Source organism: Triticum dicoccoides, chromosome 1B, assembly GCF_002162155.2.
Source record: "Triticum dicoccoides isolate Atlit2015 ecotype Zavitan chromosome 1B, WEW_v2.0, whole genome shotgun sequence".
Taxonomy (NCBI): Eukaryota; Viridiplantae; Streptophyta; class Magnoliopsida; order Poales; family Poaceae; genus Triticum; species Triticum dicoccoides.
The window spans coordinates 496,463,920-496,489,724 of record NC_041381.1 but is presented as its reverse complement, the minus strand read 5'-3'; the positions used below and the strand labels follow the sequence as shown (position 1 = coordinate 496,489,724).

At 47.1% G+C, this 25,805-nt stretch overlaps 2 protein-coding genes and 1 pseudogene across 2 annotated transcripts; 2 read left to right on the top strand and 1 right to left on the bottom strand.

The window, feature by feature from the left end:
• Positions 1-9,296: 9,296 nt before the first annotated feature.
• Positions 9,297-11,101, top strand: LOC119344230 (annotated as a pseudogene).
• Positions 11,102-13,296: 2,195 nt separating this feature from the next.
• LOC119344241 (guanosine nucleotide diphosphate dissociation inhibitor 1-like) lies at positions 13,297-25,343 on the bottom strand. The gene is made up of 13 exons (XM_037614772.1): positions 25,124-25,343; positions 17,347-17,409; positions 17,128-17,211; positions 16,727-16,834; positions 16,421-16,593; positions 15,886-15,997; positions 15,541-15,621; positions 15,384-15,446; positions 15,194-15,295; positions 14,885-15,009; positions 14,552-14,762; positions 14,389-14,463; positions 13,297-13,679 (listed from the first exon to the last, which is right to left on the bottom strand). Exons 1-13 carry the CDS (start codon positions 25,208-25,210, stop codon positions 13,623-13,625), a joined length of 1,341 nt encoding a protein of 446 aa, XP_037470669.1. The 5' UTR covers positions 25,211-25,343; the 3' UTR covers positions 13,297-13,622.
• Positions 18,152-19,944, top strand: LOC119344243. The gene is made up of 2 exons (XM_037614777.1): positions 18,152-19,321; positions 19,600-19,944. The coding sequence occupies exons 1-2, from the start codon at positions 18,157-18,159 to the stop codon at positions 19,644-19,646; spliced, it is 1,212 nt and encodes a 403-aa protein (XP_037470674.1). The 5' UTR covers positions 18,152-18,156; the 3' UTR covers positions 19,647-19,944.
• Positions 25,344-25,805: the final 462 nt, after the last annotated feature.

Below are 25,805 nucleotides of genomic sequence, written 5' to 3'. Positions count from 1 at the left end.
GAAGAAACTCCATGCGGATGGACTTTTGGAATCACTTGGTTATGAATCATTTGATGCTTGCGAACCATGCCTCATGGGCAAGATGACTAAGACTCTGTTCTTTGAAACAATGGAGCGAGCCACTGACTTATTGGAAATAATACATACTAATGTATGTGGTCCGATGAGTGTTGAGGCTCACGGCGTGAATCAGTGTTTTTTGACCTTCACAAATGATTTGAGCATATATGGGTATATCTACTCGATGAAACACAAGTCTAAAACATTTGAAAAGTTCAAAGAATTTCAGAGTGAAGTGGAGAATCATCGTAACAAGAAAATAAAATTTCTACGATCTGATCGCATAAGCGAATATTTGAGTTACGAGTTTGGCCTTCAATTAAAACAATGTGGAATAGTTTCACAAACTCATGCCACCTGGAACACCACAGCATAATGGTGTGTCTGAATGTCGTAACCATACTTTATTAGATATGTGCAATCTATGATGTCTCTTACCGATTTACCACTATCTGTTGGGGGTATGCATTAGAGACAGTTGCATTCACGTTAAATAGGGCATCATATAAATCCGTTGATACGACACCATATGAATTGTGGTTTGGCAAGAAACCTAAGCTGTCGTTTCTTAAAGTTTGGGGTAGTGATGCTTATGTGAAAAGTTCCAACCTGATAAGCTTGAATCCAAATCGGAGAAATGCGTCTTCATAGGATACCCTAAGGAAACTGTTGGGTACACCTTCTATCACAGATCCGAAGGCAAGATATATGTTGCTAAGAATGGATCCTTTCTAGAGAAGGAGTTTCTCTAGAAAGAAGTGAGTGGGAGGAAAATAGAACTTGATGAGGTAGTTGTACCTTCTCCCGAATTGAAAAATGGTTCATCACTGAAATTAGTTCTAGTGATGCCTACACCAACTAGTGAGGAAGTTAATAATGATGATCATGAAACTTCATATCAAGTTACTACCAAGAGGCGAAGAGCTGAGGCCAGTTCATCGTCAGCCAGAGCCACCGGATTCAGGCGGAGCTTGTCGTCTGCATCCCCAAGCATCCATAAGGGGCGCGAGTGCGCCTGAAGCGGAGCCACCCGCTACGTCAGGAACTCCCTCAGGAGCGTGGCCCCCGCCAGCTTCGCCACCTTCACATTGCCCGGCTTCAAATCGGCGTTCATCTTCTCCAGCACCAACTTCGCGCGATCGTCAGCAAGCTTCGCGCGAGACCACCCTTCGTCAGGCTGGGGCGCTTCCGTTGGCAGCGTCAACCGGGGGTGGATGCACTTGGTATTCACCATGACCCACTTGCTCCGGAAGTTCTCGGCCCTCTTCCAGGCCTTCGAGGTCGCGTTGGCCTTTCCGTACGCGACAAAGTTACGCCAAGGAGTGGTCGTCGTTGATTCGGAGAGAGAAGAAGTGGCGCAGTAGAGCCACGGACGGCATCACCCCAACATGTGCATCACAGTAGTAGGTGAAAATCGACAAGAGGAGAACGGAGTTGGGATGGAGGTGAAGGGCATGCAACCTATAATGGCGGAGGACAGCGTAGAAAAGTCAGAGAAGGGAGGAACCAGGCCTGCGACAATGGCGTTCGCGAAGAAGGGGTAGAAAGTGCTCCCCTTAGCCTCCGGCTCGGTGGAGCCAGCCCGGAGTTCGGTCTCCCCCCTCTCGCTGCCCTCCACCGCCGTCATCGGGCGCGTGGCGGCGAGATTCTTCTCCGACACATTGGGGGCATCCAGGGCCGGCGAATACCAAGCCGGAAGTGCATCAACCTTGACCTTGCGGGGCGCCATCGCTTGCTGAAAGGGAAGGAGTGGAGCGGTTCTGGAGATTTCGGGAGCAAGGAAGCAAGGAAGGGGATCTGGAGCAAAACGAAGGAGAGCAATGAAGGCAAGCCATGCCCACGCCAGCCTTTTGTCAGTCGGGCAGTTGCCGAGGCAGCGTGGGGAAAAGGAGACGCCCACGTCCAATTAGTCGCCATGCGTCAACCAAGGCCGCAGGCTGTTGGGGCCCGCGGCTCTCCGCACTTGCCCTTTGGCTCTGCTGCTAAGCCAAGTCCGAGCGCGCCTTGGGCCCGGGGCCTACTGTCGGTGTTTTGGGAACGGGGGTCCCCAGACTTGCATGCCTGCGTCGTGGCTCAATCGATGGCCCAGTATGGCCCGTCTTCATCAACCAACACTCAAGACCCTCGCGAGGGGCCAAGCCTCGTGGGGCGGACGGCACAAGGCCTCTTAGGAGTGGTCTTGCCAGGCAGGCTCACAAGGAGGCGGAGAGATCAAGGCATGGGGTACCTCGCGAGGTTCCCATGACGCAAGCCATGACGATCAAGACCAGGCGGGCGTCAGCCCACGCAGTGTCCTCGTTTCCTCTTTGGTGGAAAGGGGGCAAGTGCAGGCGCGGAGTACTGGGGCATCAGGCAAAGGTTTCCATATCGGTGCAACAAGAACAAGACCAGTAGGACGGGAGGACAGAGGTCACCGTGGAGCCCAAGACGGCGTCATCACCAGCACCTTTGGCAAGCGAAGACCACCTTTAGTCAGGATAGCTTGTACAAGTTGTCCCCTTTCAAAATGGCCATTGTTGGATCCCTTCCCGCTCAATATTTGGGAAGAGTACCAGGGCCTCTATAAATAGAGATAGCCACCACAGTAGGAAGGCATCTCATCTAGAGACAGATTGAACCCTGCCCAAGCAGAACACCACACTAGCCAAGAACACCTCTCCTCGCGAGGTTGTTCTTCCTCTGTACTGTTCATCATCAGCAAAAGAGACAATCCACCACCACACACAGGAGTAGGGTATTACACCACAACGGTGGCCTGAACCTGTATAAATCTTGTGTCTCTTGTGTTGTTCATCGATCTAGCTTAGGGATCGCGGCGAGGCTAAGAGCGAGATTCGGTAGGAGGAGATCTTCGTGTGCACCCCAGTGTTCGAACCTTAAGGGTTTTGCCGGAACCCGATATCCGACAATGGTTGTCTCAAAATGTGTGGTAGCATCATAGCTCTATAGAGAAATAAATTGTCATAAACATCTATAACAGCCTAAAAATAAACAAAACCTCTTGTTGTGATACATATACTGCAAAATTTACCGTTATGACGAAGCAATTATCAAGAGATTGTCCGTTCACTAGTTCATATATGTCATACATATAAAAAAGAGCTCATCTACTGGACAAAGTAGATCAATGGCAGGCTTGAGTTCAGATTGTATATTATCACTCTCCGCTTCTGCAAAGACAAATGCAATGAACTTCCCTTTTGGTGCGACATTGTGGGTGTATGAGCAACAGAAGACATACGTAACAAGAGGAGACCAACAGAAATATCATAAATGAGGATTGTGTAATCATTTCCATCGCAAAAGAAAGGATTGTGTAATCATTCAATCAAGTGATGAGAGGTAAATCTAGTCATCCATCAAATGAAAATTGTTTGGGCTTGAAATAGGCCTCACATGTCTGAATTGCGGCCAAGTTGTTTCTGTGGCAAAATAATCTGGACTGAGTGGGACTCATTTGTATTTGGGATTGGATGACTCATAATAGCAATTGCACGTGCAACTTTGCCGATCTTCCTGACCTGTTGAAAAACATGAGCAAAACATCATCATTGGAAGCAATGCATAACAAAAGTGCCAGATGAGGTTGTAGTAAATATGAAGTTCTAAGGAAGGGAAGTGAATAATTAAGATAAAAGGCCAAAGTTAGACTAAATGTTTGCCATGTATTAAACTTGACAGAGTGCGGGCAAGAAGAATATTCACCTTGTTGGTCAAGTACGATGGATCGTAGACAACTTTCTTGCATTTTGTGGTTTCACCTTCTGATGTAACACCACACACTTTTACTTCCATGTCGAATTCAACCTACATGAATTAGGTGGCACAGGTGAAAGAAATTGTGATTTACCATACAGATTATGTGGGTTACTAATAGGCAGGTGACAAATAATACCTTGCATTCTGGCTTACTTAACATGTAAGTGCCACCATAAACAGCACTTAGACGTGCAAAACCCTGTAGTGTAAGAAAGCATTGTAACTAACATTGCCAACATGAGTCAAACGGAAAAAGGCAAACAAAACACAACCAACTGATATGTCTCCAACGTATCTATAATTTTTTATTGTTTCATGTTGTTATATTATCAATCTTGGATGTTTATATTCATTTTATAGTCATTTTATATCATTTTTGGTACTAACATATTGACATAGTGCCAAGTGCGAGTTGCTGTTTTCTGCATGTACATCGCAGGAAATCAATACCGAACGGAGTCCAAATGCAACGAAACTTTACGGAGAATTTTTTTGGACCAAAAGACACCTAATGGGCCAAGGCTGTGCCTGGGGGTGCTCCGAGGAGAGCACAACCCACCAGGGCACGCCAGGAGGCCCAGGCGCGCCCTGGTGGGTTGTGCCCACCTCGGGTGCCCATGGGACCGCCTCTTTGCTCTATAAATACCCCAATATTCCACAAACCCTAGGGGAGTCGGCGAAAATCAATTCCAGCCGCCGCAAAGTCCAGAACCACCAGCCCAATCTAGACATCATCATGAATGGGGTTCACCACCTCCATTGGTGCCTCTCTGATGATGCGTGAGTAGTTCTTCGTAGACCTTCGGGTCCGTAGTTAGAAGCTAGATGGCTTCCTCTCTCTCGCTGAATTCTCAATACAATGGTCTCTTGGAGATTCATATGATGTAACTCTTTTTGCGGTGTGTTTGTTGGGATCCGATGAACTTTGAGTTTATTATCAGATCTATCTTTTTATATCCATGAAAGTATTTGAGTTTCTTTGATCTCTTTTATGCGTGATTGCTTATAGCCTCGTATTTCTTCTTCGATATTTGGGTTTTGTTTGGCCAACTTGATCTATTTATCTTGCAATGGGAAGAGGTGCTTTGTAGTGGGTTCGATCTTACGGTGCTTGATCCCAGTGACAGAAGGGGAACCGACACATATGTATCATTGCTACTAAGGATAAAACGATGGGGTCTATCTCTACATAGATAGATCTTGTCTACATCATGTCATCGTTCTTATTGCATTACTCTGTTTCTTCATGAACTTAATACACTAGATGCATGCTGGATAGCGGTCGATGTGTGGAGTAATAGTAGTAGATGCAGGCAGGAGTCGGTCTACTAATCTTGGACATGATTCCTTGGACATGATTCCTATATAATGATCATTGTCTGGATATCGTCATGATTATTTGAAGTTCTATCAATTGCCCAACAGTAATTTGTTTACCCACCGTTTTCTATTTTCTCGAGAGAAGCCACTAGTGAAACCTACGGCCCCCGGGTCTCTTTCTCATATTATTTGCCTTTGCAGTCTATTTTCCTTTGCTTTTATTTTAAGATCTATTAAACCAAAAATACAAAAATACCTTGCTGCAATTTATTCTTATTTATTTTATTTGGCGTTCGATCTATCAATCTACTACAATTTTATTCACGTTCGTTTGCCTATCTTGAGGCGTCGCTACCTGGAAGGGATTGACAACCCCTTTTACACGTCGGGTTGCGAGTAATTGTTATTTGTGTGCAGGTGTTGTTTACGTTGTGTTGCTTGGTTCTCCTACTCATTTGATAACCTTGGTCTCATAACGGAGGGAAATACCTACCGCCGATGTGCTGCATCATCCCTTCCTCTTTGGGGAAATACCGACGTAGCTTCAAGCTGCATCACCAGGCGCCCCCTCCCCTCCCCTCGCGTCGTCCTCCCCGGGGCGACCCGAGGGCCCCTAGGGTTTCCTGGCGGGCAGTGGTTGTGGCGCGGCGAGGTTCCCCCTCCTCTACTCTAGATCTGAACGACAGGTTTTCCCTCTCTCTACTCTCCCTCGCTGGATTCGCCTGATTCCGGGCCTCTGGTCGCCGGATCTGGTGCCGGCGGGGTGTTCCCCGAGCTGGTGGTGCTGGACGAGCCCGGGGGAAACCCCTGTTGGTATGCCCAGCACGGCAGCGGCGGCGTCCCTTTTGGGTCATTTTGCTCGTTGGAGTCGCAGCCGTGGGCTCCCCTCCACACCCCGACCATGCCTCTCGGGCGAAAGCTCAAATCCCGGCGTGCGATGGGTGGCGGCGGCGCCTGGTGCGTTGTGTCCTCCATGGAGGTGTCGTCTGGGGAAGGTTGGTGCTTTGGGGGCGTATAGCAGTTGCAGGTGGGCGTCTGGCGTCTGTGGAGTCGATGTCATATCTTCTGTGCAGGTTTCAGATTCAGCCACAAGTTGCTCAGCGGTGGTGTTTTGCAATGCCCTAGCGGGTCGGCGCCCTCGAGACTGGGTCGAAGGGGATCGGGTTCCCCTTCTCGGCAGCAGCAGCACCGTTGGTGCCGACGATTCGGCTAGTTCTTGAGTTCCTCGGGCCTAATCTTCGCCATGTGGCTTGGCAGCTTCTTCCTTTCGACGACTCTCCCGGCGGCTTACCCTCTTCCATCGGTACCCTTCGACGCCTGCGTTGCAGCTAGCGTGTGTATGCTCCGGCATGATGTTGGTGGTGGTCCATGGCTGGCCCGGACTTGAGCCCAACCTAGCTTTAGCTCTCGGGTGAGTATCTCTACACTTTGATGGTTCGGCGCCTTCGAGCCTGGGCGAGGGGAAGGGTTCCCCTTCGGTGTTAGAGAAGCCGTGTGTTGTGTCATCTCCAGTTCCTAGTTTCAGTCATGTGCCCGACCTATTCTGGCGGCTGCAGATCCTCGTGGCTTCTTCCGTAGTCGTTTCAGGGCCTTTGTGTAGTGGGCTTATCCTCAATTAGCTGCACTTCAATGTAATTTTCTGTTCGCTAGTTGTAGGTGTAGCGTTGTAAGTTGTTCTTCTTTCTCCCTTGTATCCTTTAGCCGTTGCTTTGTGCGTGGTCTGCTTCTGTACTCCTGGCCGGTTGATGGCTTTGTTAATTCAAAGTCGGGCTCCTCTGAAGCCTCCGTTCCAAAAAAAAACTAATCTTAGCACATGGAAATCAGACGACACCGCGACAAGCCAGGCCATCGACAAAAAAAACTAATCTTAGCACATGGAAATCAGACGGCACAGGAGTTAGATGTGACATAACTAATTCACATCTACTCCCTCCGTTTTAAAATAGATGACTCGATTTTGTACTAAGTTTAGCACAAAGTTAGTACAAAATTGGGTCACCTATTTTGAAACAGAGGGAGTAGATGTGAACTAGCAAATCGGTCACTTTGTATATCATTTGTGGTAGTTAATTATACAAGCATATCATATAGTATTATTAGTGGCATAATATGAATGTGCATGAAAGCAGAAAATTATTTTTATCTTCAGCACCCTAAAGATGATGTCCTCGCATTTGCGAGTGCCGTTATGCTTGCTCCAAAAAAGTAAAATGTACATACGGATATAGAAGGATCTAATGTGACATTAATTGATAAATGCACAATTAGTCACAGATAGATAAATGAATGTCTCGATGGATATATATGAATTAACTGTTATTTAGAAACATGGTACAAACTCAGACACTCACACCTACGAATGTACACACGCACCTTCTCTTTCAAGAGATTTAGCCGGCCAATCTTGAGGTTGAGGAGGTTCACCACAGGCTCCAAGTGGTTGACAGAATCAATCATTCTGAATTAATTACTAGAGCAACAAAAGTCTATCAACTAGCCTTAGTTCACCCTCCGGAATAAAACCAACCATATACCTGTCCATAAGGAAAAGGCATGAAAGGGAGCAAAGACTGAAGCCGAGCAAGATGGGCAGAAGCGAGAGGAGCGTCATGAGGAGGCCCTCATCGGTCGTTGGAAAGGTGGTGGAGATGCAAACAACCAAGACGCCGGCGCAGCCCACTAGGAACGTCACTGCCCATCTGCTACGGTCGTCGGCCTCCGGTACCACCAGCTCCAGATCGCCGTCGGCCATCTGCTTCGTGTGCCCTCAATCGATCGATCGATCGATCTGTGCTTGGATATTTTCTAGGGTTTGGCCGGTCTGGTTAAGGTCGATGCAGTATTTGTTTGTTGGGATCGATGCATCCGGCCGGCGGTGCATGCAGAGCCCTCTGATCGGCATCACAGGTACGTACGTATCCACAGCTGGAAAGCAACGGGGATCATTATGTACACTGTTAAAAAAAAAGACGCTGGACCCTTAATTAGGAACCCGCATACTGTGACCACGCCGTGAGAAATTTTCAAATCATTTTCTTTAAAAGAACCCACATATGACATGTTGTATGCATGCATCTCTAGAATAGGGCTCTCGTCCTGCTTTATAAATAAAGCACAAATCAAAGATACACATCCGAACAAGACACGGCGTGAGTTAGACCTCTTACAAAGCAGATACTGAGATAACCGGACAACTGCACGCGACTACTAGCGAAGAAAACACAGGGCGACCTAAATACAACTCCACTTAGGACGCCTAAGCTCCACGACAACGCCCTCGGGAAAGGTGACGACGCTAAGTGTTGTCCCCACCGAGCCCGAAATGGAGAAGGGTTTTCACCTGAAACCCTGACATGAAGAGGAGAACCACGACAACGTCTTTGAGAATATAGAAGCGCCCGCATGTGTTGCCGTTGTCGGCATCACAACACAAAACTTTCGCTCAGCATCTCACCCATGCTACCATGAAGCACCCGAAACAACCGTGACGAGTACAAGTCTCCAGATCCGGATCTAGGCGTCGCTACTGTCAACGACAAATAGCGAGCCTGCCACCCACCGCTACACTCCTCGCCGTTCGGACGACCAAGCGGCATAGCCACCACTACCGGCATGGTGCCCGCAGGAGACCCACCATGCGAACCACCAACCCGGGTGCCGCATCGGCATCCATGTCCCGAGCCACCGCCAACCATCAACATCACAACGCACCGACCATGGTATGAAGAGTGGAAGACCCATCCTTCCACTCCTAGCCTGGCATCAGCCACCGAGCCCGGGTCAATTCCTCCATGGTAGGATGTGTCTTCGAAAAAAAATAGTACGAGGTGTCAACGCCTCCGTCCCTAAGCTATTCCCGGTGGTTCCTTACGGTCAACGCGAAAACGAGACCCATTCAAAGGCGGCCCTAGCATCTATCCGCAATCTTACGGTTAGACAGATCCCAATTTCCAACTAACTAACGCTTTGATCTCCAATATATACTCCGGGCCGGCAAGCAGTCCCATACATCAACAGTCCGAGGTTTGTTTGCACCTCGTTCCAATATACAATTCGCCAACAGCTTCCAAGCCCTAGAACACCGCGTTGCGCGTGCGCGATCGCGGACGACGGGAAAACCAGACCGAGCGGCGCGAACGAGATAGAGCGACCGACCGATGATGGCACCGGAGCCGGCCGTGCTACCCGACGACGCCCTCGCGGAGGTCCTCCGGCGCCTCGCGCCGCACGTCCTGGCCGCGGCCCGGCGGGTCTGCAAGGCGTGGCGCGACGCCGTCGACGCCCGCCTGCGCGGCAGCCTGCTCTCGCGCTCGGTGCGCGGCATCTTCATCAACTTCAACCAGCATAGCTGCTTCTCCGAGTTCTTCTCCCGCCCCTCGACGGGCCCGGCGATTTGCGGGGGGCTCGACTTCCTGCCCTGCATGGGCGTCCAGGTCACGGACCATTGCAACGGGCTCCTGCTCTGCGGCGAACGGATGAACGAGGGCCGTGCGCTGCCGCGTGAGTACGTCGTCAACCCGGCCACGCATCGGTGGGCGCGTCTGCCCCAACGCCCTCGGCCGCACATGCCGGGATTCGACCAGACCGCCTACCTCGTGTTCGATCCCGCCGTGTCGACGCACTACCAGGTCTTTCTGATCCCACGCTTGCCAGCGGCCGGCGAATCGGATGACGACGAATCGGACGACGACGAGTGGCCTCCCGCGTCATACGTGATGCATGTGTTCTCTTCGGTGACACAACGGTGGGACGAGACGACCTTCCTTCGGAAAGGGGAGGCTGCAGGGATCGTCGGCAACATGGATTCGGATTTGTGGTATAAACAGCATCGTTATCATGCCGTCTACTGGCAAAGCACGCTCTACATTCATTGCCAGCATGGCTATCTTGCGAGGTAACTACTTACTTGCTCCTCGGTGGTCATCCTAATTTAGCAAATATATACTACTAGCAGCATGATCCGCTTATGTTGTTGTTAAGCTGTTTATCCGATGGTTCATATTTGCAGGATGTCCTTGTCAGATCTCACGTACAAAATAATCAAGCTACCAGGTGCCTGTGAATTGAGAGGTTATCCGAACCACCATCTGGGGAGATCACTGGGAGGGGTTTATTGTGCGATACTTATTAATGGCTGGAGTCAACTTCAGCTTTGGTATCTCAATGAATCGTACGGTCGAATTGAGTGGGTGTTAAAACATGATACCTTTCTTGGAAAGACCTTTGAACGTGAGGACTATGCTCGACAAACTGGCCAAACGATGGATCTTGCAGGATGTTAACTACCGTAAGTGGTCTTTCAAATACCCTGAGGATTACACAACACATGCAAATTACAAAGCGCCGGTGGAAGAGAAATATGATTGGAACTCCGACGAGGATAACATTCTTGACAATGAAGATGATGTTCAAGGGGGTTGCCGTGACGACTATTATTTCCTTGGGTTTCATCCTTGTAAAGAGGTTGTCTTCTTGATTGCACCAGGGATATCAGCCAGGGGACTGGCCTATGACTGGAACAACTCGAAATTCCAGGATTTGGGCACTTCATGTCCGACAGATTACGACGACTTCGACAGACGACCATGCGGAGAGACGGACTCATCTTTCCCATACACGCCTTGTTGGATGGGTGTGTTTGCTGGTAACGAATTAGAATCTCTACTTGAAGATGAGAAACTATATAGAAAAAAGTTGGAACAGAAATCTCAACGTAAAGAGAAAGCCACCTTTACCTTCATGGACGAGTATGAGCTGCGCAAGCATCGCGGGCACACCAAGAGAGTCAAGGAATCTAACGCCAAGAATCGTCGTAGACGCGCCGTATAGCGGCTTGGTAAGCTTGAATAAGTCAAAATACCTACATTCTCAGTAGGAATTATTCGAACTGTTTTTCCTTCGGTGTGTGGATCCAGACTCGTCAGCTATTTAAGGACTTTGGCACTGTAAAACTACTTTGCTGTTACGATAGTACATAAAACGACATTTGCCGCTGAAGTTAGTGGAATATTTTGTAATACAAATGGTTCCTTCCAGTAGTAAAAGTGATTTTGTTATCTATATGTGATAGATGCTGCTACTTCTAATCAACTCAATATACATTCGTCTTGGTGTTCTTTTAGTGTAATAAGGTTATGCATTTGGTCCTATTTGGGTTATTTTGACCATTCGTGTTGCAGCCACCTAATTAGGATAAAGTATACTATTGTCATCTCAGTTAGTAATCAGGTATATATGTGGTCTGTTGTTTTGTGGGTACTGGTAAAATCAGAACCAGGGAAGCACCACCTTATAATGTATACTACCATTTGCCAATTCCATCGTTTAAAGTGGTTATGTTGCAATATTGAGGCATTTCCTCCATTAATCAATAATGTCCTTACTAAAGCAAACAGGATGCAGTTTCGCACAGGGAGCGTTCTCACCAGTCTGACATTCTCAAATTGGGGGATCACACATTGCGCAACACAGCGGGGATAAGAGAAGCAGTCGGGGCGCCATTTTGCGTAGTTAGTGTAGGGTTAGGTCTAGGTCTAGGTTCGCCTTAGGGCAATTGGCTTGATGCCGTACTTGAGTTGTGCCCTGGCACTCACGGCGGCTCTTGGTGGTCATCGGCTCTCTCTCTATTGGTCATATTCTATGATTGATGATGGTCGTTGGTGGTGGATCTGGTGAAGGCTCCTCCAATAAACTCGACGGCTAGCGAGACCAAGCTGATGCGATCGTCTCTCCCGTCTTCCTTGGCCAGCATAGAGATGGAGGGGAAGACGACGGATCTACGCTTGGCTCGTTTAGATCTGGCGCTCCATAGGGTATAGCCACCGCACTGGCCTTGGCTTCGAAAGCTGAAGATCGAAGGAAAAAATGCTTCCAATTCTGCTTTTCAACCCAAGGTGCTTTTTCGATTGGATTTTTCGGTAACGGGCCGGTTACTAGAAATGCCGTTGGTCCCCAAAAAATTTGGTGTCGTACGACGGGATGGTTTGAAATAGAATTTGTATGGCTTATAAAGGCAAACTGTTCTAGGCAAGTTGGAGACGAGCGTACTCGCACTTGGAAAAAAAGTGATTGGCGAATGAGTGAGGAATTGAACCTATGCCCTTGGGGAGAAAAGGCAGCTCACTAACCACTAGAACAACAATTAATTTTTATATATGATACATTAAATGCCATACATTTGGGTGCTAAAATATTTTAAATTCAATTTTCATTGGATATTTCAAGCAAAACGATTCAAATATTATAAGATTTTCGAATAGCCAGTTTTACCTGGTCACCCCGGTAAAAACATAAACGAGAAAAGAAAAACATCGGTTCAACCTCCATAGGGAGGCCCTTATTTCCTTGCCTGCTATCGACAAGGATTGCACCGGAGATGGTGGCCAAAGCATCTCCGATGATGTCGCTATGTGTACAGTACCCAATTGTGTTCTTTTTGTCATCGTTGGGGTCCTATGTGTAGAAGAGAGGAAAATGTTTTAAAATCCTGACTGGAACTTTAACGAGGATAACTTTCTTGACATTGAATACGCTGTTGAAGAGGGATACAGCAGAGATTATTACTTCCTTGGGTAGTTGGGTTTCATCCTTCTAAGTTCTAAAGAGATCGTCTTTTTTTTTCGAAACGGAGGCCAAAGATTTGCCTCATCAATTAATTAAGCAGAAGATAATTGCCCAGTTAATCAAACCGGGCGAAAACAAGATCGTCTTATTGATGAAGATTTCATCAAGGAAAGAAGCAAGAGGAATGGCCTATGACTGGAACATCTCAAAAATTCAGGACTTGGGCAATGTGTGTCGAGCAGATTTCGAACCCGTCTGTGAACTACCATGCAGAGAGAAGGATGCAGCTTTCCCTTACACGCCCTGCTGGATGAGAAAGTTTCCTGGAAACAACTTTGAATCTTGGAATTGGGAGAGGAATCCAACTCCACGTGCATGTATGAGTTCGAGCTGTGCAAGTTCCATAGGCGCGCCCAGATGGTCAAGCACTCTACACCGCTAGCCAGGACACACCTTCGCCAATGTGAAGGCCAAGGCGACCAAGTTTGACCTTGGCAAGAGAAGCTAGTCACTGCCATCGCTGGATCGGTCCTGCTGCTTGATTACTTTTTGGAAACAAAAAAGATGAGTCGTAAAGCTGGTGCATGCAAACGATTTGGAACATCAACCCTGTTCGTAGCCAGACTTGTAAAGTTATTTTAACAGTTATATTATGATACATACATAAAACCACAAAGTTCATAGCCAACCCTGCTCACTGTTCACATCATTCACTAATTACTCTAGTGCATAGTAAATAAAACCACCATGGTTCAATCGTCTGGAACCAACATTTTTTCCATATTGCTGCAAGCGACAAACATGCAGAAGACAACGGCCATAACACCAAATTTTGATCTGCGGGTGAAATAGTCAGGACATTTGTTATGGTTTGTCCTGTGCAGTGTTTGAAGAGAACAGCCGTATTTTGATTATGAAATCTAGTATTCTTCTTCAGCGGCACTAGCAGCACTCAAATCAACGCTGAGATCAATAGTCTGCAACGAAAATCAAGAATAAAGTTAGAATGTAAAGTGGAGCTAGTCAGCACCACTTTTCGTGGCCCGTTTAACACCTTCGCATGGTGTTCTTGCGCAATTTACTCCCTTTGTTTAACAAACCATACAAAGGAACAGGAGGAGAGTGCAGGAAAGGTACTTATGTATACCATAATAAAGGAGATACTAATATAATGTACAAGCGTAGTTAGCTTCAACTACTATCAAGCAGGGAGAATATCAGGCGATACCACCACTTAGATGATCCCATGCTACCAATTTGAAAATTTCAAGTTCAAATGTTTTGGAAAAGTTCCAAGAAAAATTGTGAATGTTCATAATACATGTGTATGCAAACCCTAAACAATTCAGATCCAAATTCAAAGTACACATTGATAAACATAAAGTACAAATCCAGCATGAATAGTGTCAATAAGGACAAAACCATGAATAGTGTGAAAAACTACACTATTCACATCTGGATTTGTCTTTTTTGTTTCTCAATATATCGAATTTAGATCTGAACTTTTTTTAGGGGTTGCAGATACATGTGTTGTGAACATTCATGATTTTTCTCAGAATTTTTTAAACATTTAAATTTGAATTTTTCAAATTGGTATGATGGGAGCATCTAAGTGGTGGTATCACCTGATATTTTCCCCTATCAAGCATTAAAAAATTTAAAAGGAAAATGAAGATGAAATATTACCTTTCCGGTGATCATTGTATACATGTTAAGAACGTCTGTCACAGTTGTCTCAAAATGTGTGGTAGCATCATAGCTCTACGGAGAAATAAACAGTCACAAACATCTATAACAGTTTAAAAATAAACAAAACCTTTAGTTATGATACATATACTGCAAAATTTACCGTTGAGATGAAGCAATTATCAAGAGATGGTTCGTTCACTGGTTCATATCTGTCATACATATCAAAAAAGAGCTCATCTACTGGACCAAGTAGATCAATGCCAGGCTTGAGTTCGGATTGTATATTATCACTCTCCGCTTCTGCAGAGACAAATGCAATGAACTTCCCTTTTGGTGCGACATTGTGGGTGTATGAGCAACAGAAGACATACCTAAAAAGAGCAGACCAACAGAAATATCATAAATGAGGATTGAGTAATCATCCATCAAGTGATGAGCAGTAAATCTAGTCATCCATCAAATGAAAATTGTTTGGGCTTGAGATAGGCCTCACATGTCTGATTTGCGTCCAAGTTGTTTCTGTGGCAAAATAATCTGGACTGAGTGGGACTCATTTGTATTTGGGATTGGATGGCTCATAATAGCAATTGCACGTGCAACTTTGCCGATCTTCCTGACCTGTTGAAAAGCATGAGCAAAACATCATCATTGGAAGCAATGCATAACAAAAGCACCAGATGAGGTTGTAGTAAATATAAACTTCTCAAGAAGGGAAGGGAATAATGAAGATAAAAGGCCAAAGTTAGACTAAATGTTTGCCATGTATTAACCTTGACAGAGTGCAGGCAAGAAGAATATTCACCTTGTTGGTCAAGTATGAAGGATCGCAGACAACTTTCTTGCATTTTGCAGTTTCACCTTCTGATGTAACACCACACGCTTTTCCTTCCATATTGAATTCAACCTACATGAATTAGGTGGCACAGGTGAAAGAAATTGTGATTTACCATACAGATCATGTGGGTTACTAATAAGCAGGTGACAAATAATACCTTGCATTCTGGCTTACTTAACATGTAAGTGCCACCATAAACAGCACTTAGACGTGCAAAACCCTGTAGCATAAGAAAGCATTGTAACAATGAGCATCTTAGTAACATGTATGTGCAGTATGACAATAAAGGTATAGCAAACTGAAAACTCACTGACCTGTGGCAGCTCACCCAGCCCATATAGAGGATAAATATAAGGCGAGCCCCCTTGAAAACGTGCAAGAGACTCCGAATATAACTAAAAGCAGATGACGTTAAAATGTAAGTGAAATCCATGAGTCACACAATCAAATAAAAGCAATGACACTGCTAAAAGGAAGAACAACTACAGGGACTGGATTATGAATGATTGGCAACTACTCCCTCCATCCCACAATGTAAGACGTTTTTGCAAGCTGTTTTAGCTTGCAAAAAACATCTTATATTGTGGGACGGAGGGAGTACATGATAAACTTATAATACCAAACAAGGACCATCTACCAGAGCTTTTGTCAAGACTTACTTTCATCCTTTTCACAGTATCAAGTGCTGGTTCATCGAGGTGACGATCATCCCTATGGAGAGCGAGCGCGTGGCCAATGAAATCCACTGTATCATCACTTAAGCCGTGCTTTCTGCAAAAACAGACAGAAAATACAGTTATTTTTGTGCAGAAAGGGATAATAACAAGCACAGGAAATGTTCTTTCACACCATGTAGAAGGTTGAAGGCCAGGGACTACTGTTACCATTAATAAAAGAAGCGAAAAAGTAACTGAAATAGGTTCAGAGTAGGGAAGACAATACGGTAAGCAAATTTCTGAGGAAACTGAAAAGCTGGACTAGAACGATACTGTATACGTGCAACTGAACCAACTCTTTGCGTTTATACTTGATTTTCCTGAAATGGTCATCCACATTTGAAAGCATGGTTTACAGGCATTGTGTGCCACCCTGACACCACTATAATTGTCGGCGACTTGGAGTGTTGCAATTTGTTTACGAGTAACATTACTGACAAAGCAATGAACAGAATGGAGCAACCGTCAATGCACTCACGCTATCAATTCTTTAGTTGTCAACGTAGTAAGGTCCAATCCCTGATGTGTTTTTGGATCAGCTTCAACGTAATTTTGGACATAAATGAAGAAGTTCCTTGCTCTGCGTTTCTCAAAAAGGCCCATCAAAGGAGACTTCAGAGCCTCCATATCAGTCGCGGGAACCTTGTGAATCTGATTGAACATGATAACAGAAACAAGGTAAGTTGCACCTCTAACATAGGATCAGATTACAGAATCTAATAACCTATGGAAGATACAGGATATGTGATGATAAAAACAAAAGGAAATAAGCTGAAGAATGTACCTTCCCTTTGCTGAAGACAAAGCTCCCATCAACAGCTTTGAATGACAAATACTTCGTTACATTAGTGTGAATGAGGGTTCGAACCAATGTCCCATTTGCCATCATAAACTGATCACAGAAACGTTTTGTGATAATCAATGAACAAATAAACATAAATCTGGACAGCTACCTTACAGGGTTGTTCTTTTTGTTCTATTTTTTCTGTTAGTAATACATGAGATTTCCATACTTTGTTGAATCATCAATGAATCACCACATTAATTGCGTAAAGAAGCTCTGCATGTTTCCCATAAAGAAAAAAACTATGCACCATCATGAGGGTTTATTTGTGTAATCATAGCAAACATAGGTGGTGTAGCTGTGTTGTAAAAAAAGTTTTGGATGGGAGGGGACTGTTGCACCTTTGGAACCATGTCTACGTTGTAATCTTTGCTTGAGCCTAGATGTGCCGGGGGCTTGTCTTCCCCTCTAAATTTCTTCCAGAGCTGTTCCAAAACAAGAATTTATCGGGGTTAATATAAATGATAAAAGCTCTGCCAAAATCAATTAAAGGACAATGTGTAGTAGCATAAAAAAAAAACTTCACAAAATCTCTAACCTCCAGCATTGGACTTGCTTACCTGATTAAGGTTGAGAGAAGTGGAATCTCCGCCATAATAGTCATTTCTATCCATGTGCAAAACCTGCAATATCATCAAACATGTTAGAGTTATAATATAAGTCATATACCCCTTTATATTTATCTCATTGTATGAGGGGTTTCCTGCATATGTTCCACACCTGTACATGTATATATATATCGGCCTATGGCCTCATGGGAATACAAGTTGCTTATTCCTAACATGGTATTAGAGCTAGGTCAATTTTTTTTTGCACGCTGCAACTCGTGCGTTTGATCCTCTCTACATCCCGATCGATCTCCAACTAGGGCCGCTCGAAGCCTCCCGCTCGATCTCGCCCCGATCGATCTCCAGCTCCCGCCCGCTTCGATCTGGTCCCGCAGGTCCCGCTGGCCTCAATCCCTTCCTGTCTTCGATCGATTCCTCCCGATCGAGCTCCAGCCGGCCCTGCAGCGCTCTCGTCCCGCAGCCAACTCCAATCGGACTCCCGAAGGCCTACTCCAGCCGGATCGGTTCCTCCTGATCGAGCTCCTCCAGCCGGATCGGTTCCTGCAGCGCTGCTCCAGCCGGTCCTGCAGCCGCCCGTCCCGCTCCCGTCCAGCCGGCGCTCAGGGAGCTCGGCTGCTGGCCTGTCCCGCTCGGGCGCCACCCAGCCGCCCTTCCCGCAGGCGCCCAGGGCGTCAGATCGGCCCAGGGGGCTCGTCCTGCAGGCGCCCTTGATCTCCTCTCCCGCCGGCTCTCGCTGCTCCCGTAGCAGCGCCTGATTCCGATCCGGTCGTTCTCATCGGATTTTTTTTTAAAAAAAAAAAAATGTCTGCTGCATCGGGTTATGTTGCTGTTCCTCGCTGTCCGGTGATCTTTGATGGTACTAACTACACCGAGTTCACTGGCTTCATGCGCATTCACATGCGTGGCATCCGTCTTTGGGGTGTTCTTTCTGGCGAGGTCTGTTGTCCGCCACGTCCAGTTCCTCCGGTGGCCCCTACCCCGCCAACTCCATCGGTTCTTCCTACGGATGCTAATCAGGCTGCCAAGGATGCGGCTAAGGTTGCTGATGAGGTTGCTGATCGTGCTTATGATGAGAGGGTTTTGGCTTATGAGGAGGCTCTTCAGTTGTATCATGGTGCTCTGTCTGCTTACACCCAGTGGCTTGATGATGATGCCCGTGCTGCAGCTGTTCTCACTGCTAGTGTTCTGCCTCAGTTTGCTTCTGAATTTCTGGGTCTTTCTACTGTCTTTGAGATGTGGACCCGTCTTCGTGAGCGCTATCAGCCCTCTGGTGATGCCTTATACCTCTCTGTGATCCGCCAGGAGCATGCTCTTCAGCAGGGTGACTCTACTGTTGATGACTTCTATGCACAGAGTTCTGCTATCTGGCGTCAGCTTGATTCTCTCCGTAGTGCTGGGTGTCGTACCTGCCCCTGTTGCCAGGCTGTCCAGGCCAATTTGGAGTTTCATCGCGTCTATGAGTTCTTGTCTCGGCTTCGTAAGGAGTTTGAGCCCCGGCGTGCTCAGTTGTTTGCTCGTGGCCGTATTTCTCTCATGGAGGCGCTTTCTGAGATTCGTGCAGAGGAGACTCGCTTACGTGGTGCTGGTTTGCTGGAGGTTCCCTCTGTGCTTGCTACTCGTGCTCCTCCGCCACCTGCTCCATCGACCACTTCTCGCTCGAGTGCTCCGCCGCTATTGCCCACTCCTTCTGGAGGCTCCGGTCGCCCCCGTCCACACTGCGCCTATTGCAACAATGATGGTCATCTTGAGTCTCAGTGCTACACGAAGAAGAAACACCTGCGCAAGGCTCGATCATCATCTTCAGGGACTTCGTCGTCTACCTCGACAGCTTCAGCCATTGCTTTGACTGAGCAGGATATTCTGAGACTTAAGCGTCTGCTCGCGGCTTCAGGTTCTTCCTCGACGGGTACTGCCGGTTCTGTGACTGATGCTTCCCGCACTGAGCAATCACCCTCTACACAGTCAGGTACATCCCCATGGGTTCTGGACTCTGGAGCTTCTTTTCATATGTCTTCTCATTCCTCCACTTTGTCCTCTCTTCGATCACTGGATTCTCCTATTCATGTCTTCACTGCTGATGGTACTCCACTTTCTGTTGCTAGTAGAGGCAATCTTACTACTCCTTCTTATTCTGTTCCTGATGTTGCTCATGTTCCTCGACTTACCATGAATTTGTTTTCTGCTGGTCAACTTACGGATTCTGGTTGTCGTGTCATCCTTGACGTTGACTCTTGTTCTGTTCAGGACCGTCACACGCACACTCTGGTTGGGGCTGGCCCTCGCCGCCGTGATTCTCAGGGTCTTTGGGAGTTGGACTGGCTTCATGTTCCTTCTGCTGCTACCACCATCGCCAGTTCTTCCGCTTCTGTTGCCTCTGTCACTGGTTCCTTCCAGCAGTGGCATCATCGACTTGGTCATCTGTGTGGATCTTGGTTGTCTTCTTTAGTTCGTCGAGGCCTTCTGGGGTCTGTCTCAGGAGATGTCTCTTTAGAGTGTCAGGGTTGTCGTCTTGGTAAGCAGATTCAGTTACCATATTCACATAGTGAGTCCGTGTCTAAGCGTCCTTTCGATTTAGTCCATTCTGATGTATGGGGTCCGGCCCCTTTCGCTTCGAAAGGTGGTCATAAATACTATATTATTTTCATAGATGATTTCTCTCGTTACACATGGCTTTATTTCATGACTTCTCGTTCTGAGGTGTTGTCTATTTATAAGCGTTTTGCTGCCATGGTTCATACTCAGTTCTCTTCACCCATTCGTGTTTTTCGTGCTGACTCCGCTGGCGAGTATATCTCTAAGATGTTGCGTGGTGTTCTTGCTGAACACGGGACTCTCTCTCAATTCTCTTGTCCTGGTGCTCATGCTCAGAATGGTGTGGCTGAGCGAAAGCATCGACATCTTCTTGAGACGGCTCGTGCATTGATGATTGTTGCCTCTCTCCCGCCTCATTTTTGGGCTGAGGCCGTCTCCACATCCACCTATCTTATCAATATACAGCCTTCCGCTGCTCTACAGGGTGGTGTTCCTTTCGAGCGACTTTTTGATCGTTCTCCCGATTATTCGATGCTTCGCTTGTTTGGTTGTGTTTGCTATGTTCTTCTTGCCCCTCGCGAACGCACCAAACTGACTGCTCAGTCTGTTGAGTGCGTTTTCTTAGGCTACAGTGATGAGCATAAGGGCTATCGTTGTTGGGATGCTATTGGTCGTCGGATGCGTATCTCTCGAGATGTGACTTTTGACGAGTCTCGTCCTTTCTACCCACGCCCATCTTCCTCGACTTTTTCAGTGCAGGATATCTCTTTCCTCACTTTTCCTGACGCACCTATCACCCTCGCCGACACTGTACCTCTCCGTTCCACTTCCTCTCCTTCTCCACATCTCGTTGACTTGCAGTCACCTTCCTCCCCGGTCTCCTCGTCTAGCTTGTCACCGGGTTCTCCACCTTCATCTCCGGTGACTTCCTCTCCCAGTTTGTCACCGGATTCTACACCTTCATCTCCGGTGACTTCTTCGTCGTCACCCCCTGATTCTACCTTGCCGATTCCTCCTTCTATTATTCCATCTCTTCCTCAACATTACACTCGTCGTCCACGACCAGTTGATGCCTCCGTGGATGGGTCGTCATCTTTCTCTCAGCCTACTTATGGTTTGTGTTCTCGTCCTCGTCCGCCTGTTGATCGTTTTGGATTTCCCACTGCTGGTGTTGCTGTTCTTGAGCCGACTTCTTACCGTCAGGCTGTTGTTCATCCTGAATGGCAGTTTGCGATGGCAGAGGAGATTGCTGCTCTTGAACGCACTGGTACTTGGGATCTTGTTTCTCTTCCTCCCGGAGTCCGTCCGATCACTTGTAAGTGGGTCTACAAGGTTAAGACTCGCTCCGATGGTTCTCTTGAGCGTCACAAAGCTCGTCTTGTGGCTCGTGGTTTTCAGCAGGAGCATGGTCGTGATTATGACGAGACTTTTGCTCCTGTGGCTCATATGACCACTGTTCGTACCCTTCTTGCCGTTGCCTCTGCACGCCACTGGTCTATATCTCAGCTTGATGTTAAGAATGCCTTTCTTAATGGTGAGTTGCGTGAGGAGGTGTACATGCAGCCACCACCTGGGTATTCTGTTCCTGATGGTATGGTATGTCGTCTTCGTCGCTCTCTCTATGGCCTTAAGCAAGCCCCCCGCGCCTGGTTTGAGCGCTTTGCCTCTGTGATCACTGCTGCTGGTTTTTTAGCAAGTGCTCATGATCCCGCATTGTTTATTCACCTTTCTCCTCGTGGTCGGACTCTTCTTCTTCTTTATGTTGATGACATGATCATCACGGGGGATGATCCCGAGTATATTGCCTTTGTAAAGGCCCGTCTTAGTGAGCAGTTTCTTATGTCTGATCTTGGACCTCTTCGCTACTTTCTTGGGATTGAAGTCTCTTCTACCTCTGATGGCTTTTTTATATCCCAGGAAAAGTATATCCAGGATCTTCTTGCTCGTGCTGCTCTTACTGACGAGCGCATTGTTGAGACTCCTATGGAGCTCAATGTTCACCTTCGTGCTACTGATGGTGATCCTCTCCCTGATCCGACGCGTTATCGTCATCTTGTTGGCAGTCTTGTCTATCTAGCTGTCACTCGTCCGGACATCTCTTATCCGGTTCATATTCTGAGTCAGTTTGTCTCTGCCCCCACCTTGGTTCACTATAGTCATCTCCTTCGTATTCTTCGATATCTTCGAGGCACGATCTCTCACCGTCTATTCTTTCCTCGCTCCAGTTCTTTACAGCTCCAGGCCTATTCTGATGCTACGTGGGCTAGTGATCCTTCCGATCGCCGTTCACTTTCTGCTTACTGTGTTTTTCTTGGTGGTTCTCTCATTGCCTGGAAGACGAAGAAACAGCTTGCAGTTTCCCGTTCGAGTGCCGAGGCTGAGTTGCGAGCAATGGCTCTTTTGACGGCAGAGGTGACTTGGTTACGGTGGTTACTTCAGGATTTTGGTGTTTCTGTCACTACACCGACTCTGCTTCTATCTGACAGTACAGGTGCTATCAGCATTGCACGCGATCCTGTGAAGCATGAGCTCACCAAGCATATTGGTGTTGATGCTTTCTATGTGTGCGCTGCTGTGCAGGATGAGGTTATTGCTCTTCAGTATGTGCCTTCCGAGTTACAGTTGGCGGATTTCCTGACAAAGGCACAGACTAGAGCACAACATGGCTTTTATCTCTCCAAACTCAGTGTTGTTCATCCACCATGAGTTTGAGGGGGGGTGTTAGAGTTATAATATAAGTCATATACCCCTTTATATTTATCTCATTGTATGAGGGGTTTCCTGCATATGTTCCACACCTGTACATGTATATATATATCGGCCTATGGCCTCATGGGAATACAAGTTGCTTATTCCTAACAAAACACACATTCGTAAGGGGGTTCTATAAATGAATTTTCAGTATAACTATATTGCTCTACAAATGCAAGTGCTTTTAAAGAGGGCCATAAAAAGATACAAGGCTCGTGAGCTACTCAAGATCCTGACTCAGAATAAATACTCATATATGCCTATTGCCTATAATTGTGTAACATGTCGTTGCCACTGAACAAATATTCAGGCCCTTAATGTGTTTCAAAATTCATTCCTTGCACTTTTTGGGATAGCAAAAAAGCACTAGTAAAACTTTCTGTTGTTTAACAGAAATGATTATGTTCATATCTGTATCAAAAGCAAATCCAGATCAAGGGGTAGTTGTTAGTAGAGATTATATTGTTAGCGATGAAAAAATAATGAGGCCACTTTGCTAGAAGGAATTTTCTTGAAGACATAAGCTTGCTAGCAAGTTTGTTTTGAGAAGGTTTCCCCTCAGTGGTTTCTAGTTGTGGGGGGTGTTCAATAGGCTAGAGACGAAGGCATATGAACTCACTTGTACCTTTACCCGCAAAAAAAAAAACTCGCTTGTACCTTCCTCTGATTCTCTATCCCATCTCTAAAAAATAATTAAGTGAAAACTCTTACAGAAAACTGCTTCACACAACCAAATATTAATAACCTATGTCGAAATTACACTCTTGGGAAAAATGCTAAGAAAAAACCTAATCAAATTCCTCCAACTAATTCGCTGCAGTATCTCATCTGACAAAATCTCCCAAACAAACTGACATCCTTGTCTATTCTAATTTCATCATAAGGATATTTTCTACCAAGAACCTTTTGCAGAACGCGAGGAAATATACACCTTTGTATCAAATGTTTGTGTTAAGACAAACAACTGGAACCTTGTCTGTGCAGGATGACCGGACATAGCACCTACATCGGATAGTGGCCCCGACAAGTCTCCCTTTCCTTTTCTCCTGTCCTATGACTTCCTTCCATCTCTCTTTCCGTTTTCTCTCTGACCATGTTCTTTCTCGCATAGGCACGTAGGCATGGCTGGCTTTGTTCTATTCTTGCATTTTCTGTTGCTGTTGTTCAACTTTGGCGTCTACCCGGCGCGAATCTGGACCAGCAAACTGCTGGTGTCATATCCTCTAAATCAATGGAGTATCACTAATTTCTCTTGATTTGCATTTTTTTTCTTTGGGTTCACCTGAAGCCAACGTCCCTCTGCACAGCTCTGCCCCTGGCGTACACTGAATCGAGTTCGAAATGAAGCTCAAATTATTTAGTGAAAGGACAATGGCACAGAGGCACACCATGAGCACCAGAGGGGCAGCGACAGCCACCACTCCGCAGCCAATACCCAGGGTTTCTGTATCTACACCAAATGGATGCATAAATTCTACATGATGCGCCATTTCCAGTAATGATTAATAGTAACTCATTAATCTTTATCTTCACTCCTATGAAGAGACCAGTTGGACCACTTTGGAGTCGTGTGAACCATTCCATTTTTTTTGCTTGAACACGCATCTAAGTGTATGCCATTTTGTATTAAGAAGAAGAGTGTCACAATGACACAGAGTTTCAAGAGTCTCCAGCCTATGGATGCAGCCCCTTGGACATGGTAGCACGGGCTATGTTCAACCAATATAGATGGTGGTGTAGCAATAGTGTTTTTGCTGCATGATGTGACATGTAATCTTGTTTGCATTTCGGTGTAGACCTCGAGCAAATTTTTTCATTTTTGTAAGAATTGTTAATACTTTGCAGTAAAGATGGTTCAAGTACATGGATATGGCGAGAGAGCTGCCGAAGCGCCTTGAGAGCACAGCTTCTCGACTCAAACCAGGTCCTTACTTCTCGGCATCGCTCCAAGCATGGAGCGGGCACCAGATTCGCCATGAATAATCCGTTTTGGTACCAGCGTGTGACATTGAGATGCAATTACACACCACCCACTTAATGTTGCAAAAACACCTGGATCCATCACGAATTCCGGCCTCGCTAGTTTACATCCAACATGAAGAACCAGGCTAGCGAAGTCAGAAGCTTGGCTAATGCAACACACATGTGGCTCTCCCTTCGGAATACACCTCGCTCAGCACAGAAAGCTCGCAGAACTGGCGAATCAGTAGCTGGCCCCCTTTGGATCGACTAAGGCGCAGATAAACACAGTTAGTACAAACCAAGTGTTTATCTAGCAGCAAATCTAGTCCAGATCAAACATGCGCAGCACCGCCTCTGGTGTACCAGGCGGCGCGCTCCAGTGATCCAATCCACCCCGGGCAGCGGAAGCGAGATAGGGGACACTGAGCGGTGACAGGGACGCAGCACCCGAGCATGGAAGCGACGGATCGGGGGCGGGGCGGGCGAGAAAGGGACGGGGAGCGATCGATCGGCGGCGACTCACCTTGAGGCCGTCGACGGAGAGGAGGCCGCTGAGGATGCACTCCTTGAGCCCCGTGCCCAGCACGATGACGTCGTACTCCTCATCCATGGCGGCGGCGCGGCGAGCTTGTCGCGGTGGCTCCGGGGAGCGAGAGGCGTCAGCACGGAGGGCGGCGGTGGGGAGAAGTGGAGTTGACAAAAGGGCAGCAGTTGGGGGTGGGGGTGGGATTTGGCGTTCGGGAATCCGGAAGAAGTCGGACGCGCATGCGATGGCACTCAGAGGAGAACAACACGACCCGTCTCTTTCGCGTGCAGGCCCCTCGATAAAACCAGACTTAGAGCATTACTGGTAGTACCCCTAAACCCTCAAACCCCAAAAATAACCGCTTTTTTACGAGTTGCAATAAAAAAGCAAAGACTAGAACCCCTAAACCTTCAAACCCTAAAAAAAATAAGGGTCCAATCCTCAAACCCAATTTCAAACCGTAGAAGTGAGGGTTGGAGGGGGGCGCTCGACCCCAGCCCGCACTCCCTTCCCCCGTCGCGCGGGAGGGAAGTTTCCCCTCCCCAACCTCCCGCTTCCTCCCTCCCACGCCGCCGGCCGTCACCCGCCCCAAATCCGGCCGGCCCCCCGCCTCCCCTCGACGCCGCCGCCGTCCCGCCCCTGCACCACACTCCCCGCCGCCGGATCCGCCGTTCCCCGC

Bases quoted from the DNA above. Each gene is read 5' to 3' on its own strand.
- LOC119344243 (XM_037614777.1), top strand. From the start codon at position 18,157: ATGTCTGCTGCATCGGGTTATGTTGCTGTTCCTCGCTGTCCGGTGATC. The intron at 19,322-19,599 runs GTACATCCCCAT...TGTTCTGTTCAG, and splicing joins ATCACCCTCTACACAGTCAG to GACCGTCACACGCACACTCT.
- LOC119344241 (XM_037614772.1), bottom strand. From the start codon at position 25,210: ATGGATGAGGAGTACGACGTCATCGTGCTGGGCACGGGGCTCAAGGAG. The intron at 16,594-16,726 runs GTACATTCTTCA...ATGTTCAATCAG, and splicing joins TTGTCTTCAGCAAAGGGAAG to ATTCACAAGGTTCCCGCGAC. The intron at 15,010-15,193 runs GTGAATATTCTT...GCTTTTCAACAG, and splicing joins CTTCATACTTGACCAACAAG to GTCAGGAAGATCGGCAAAGT.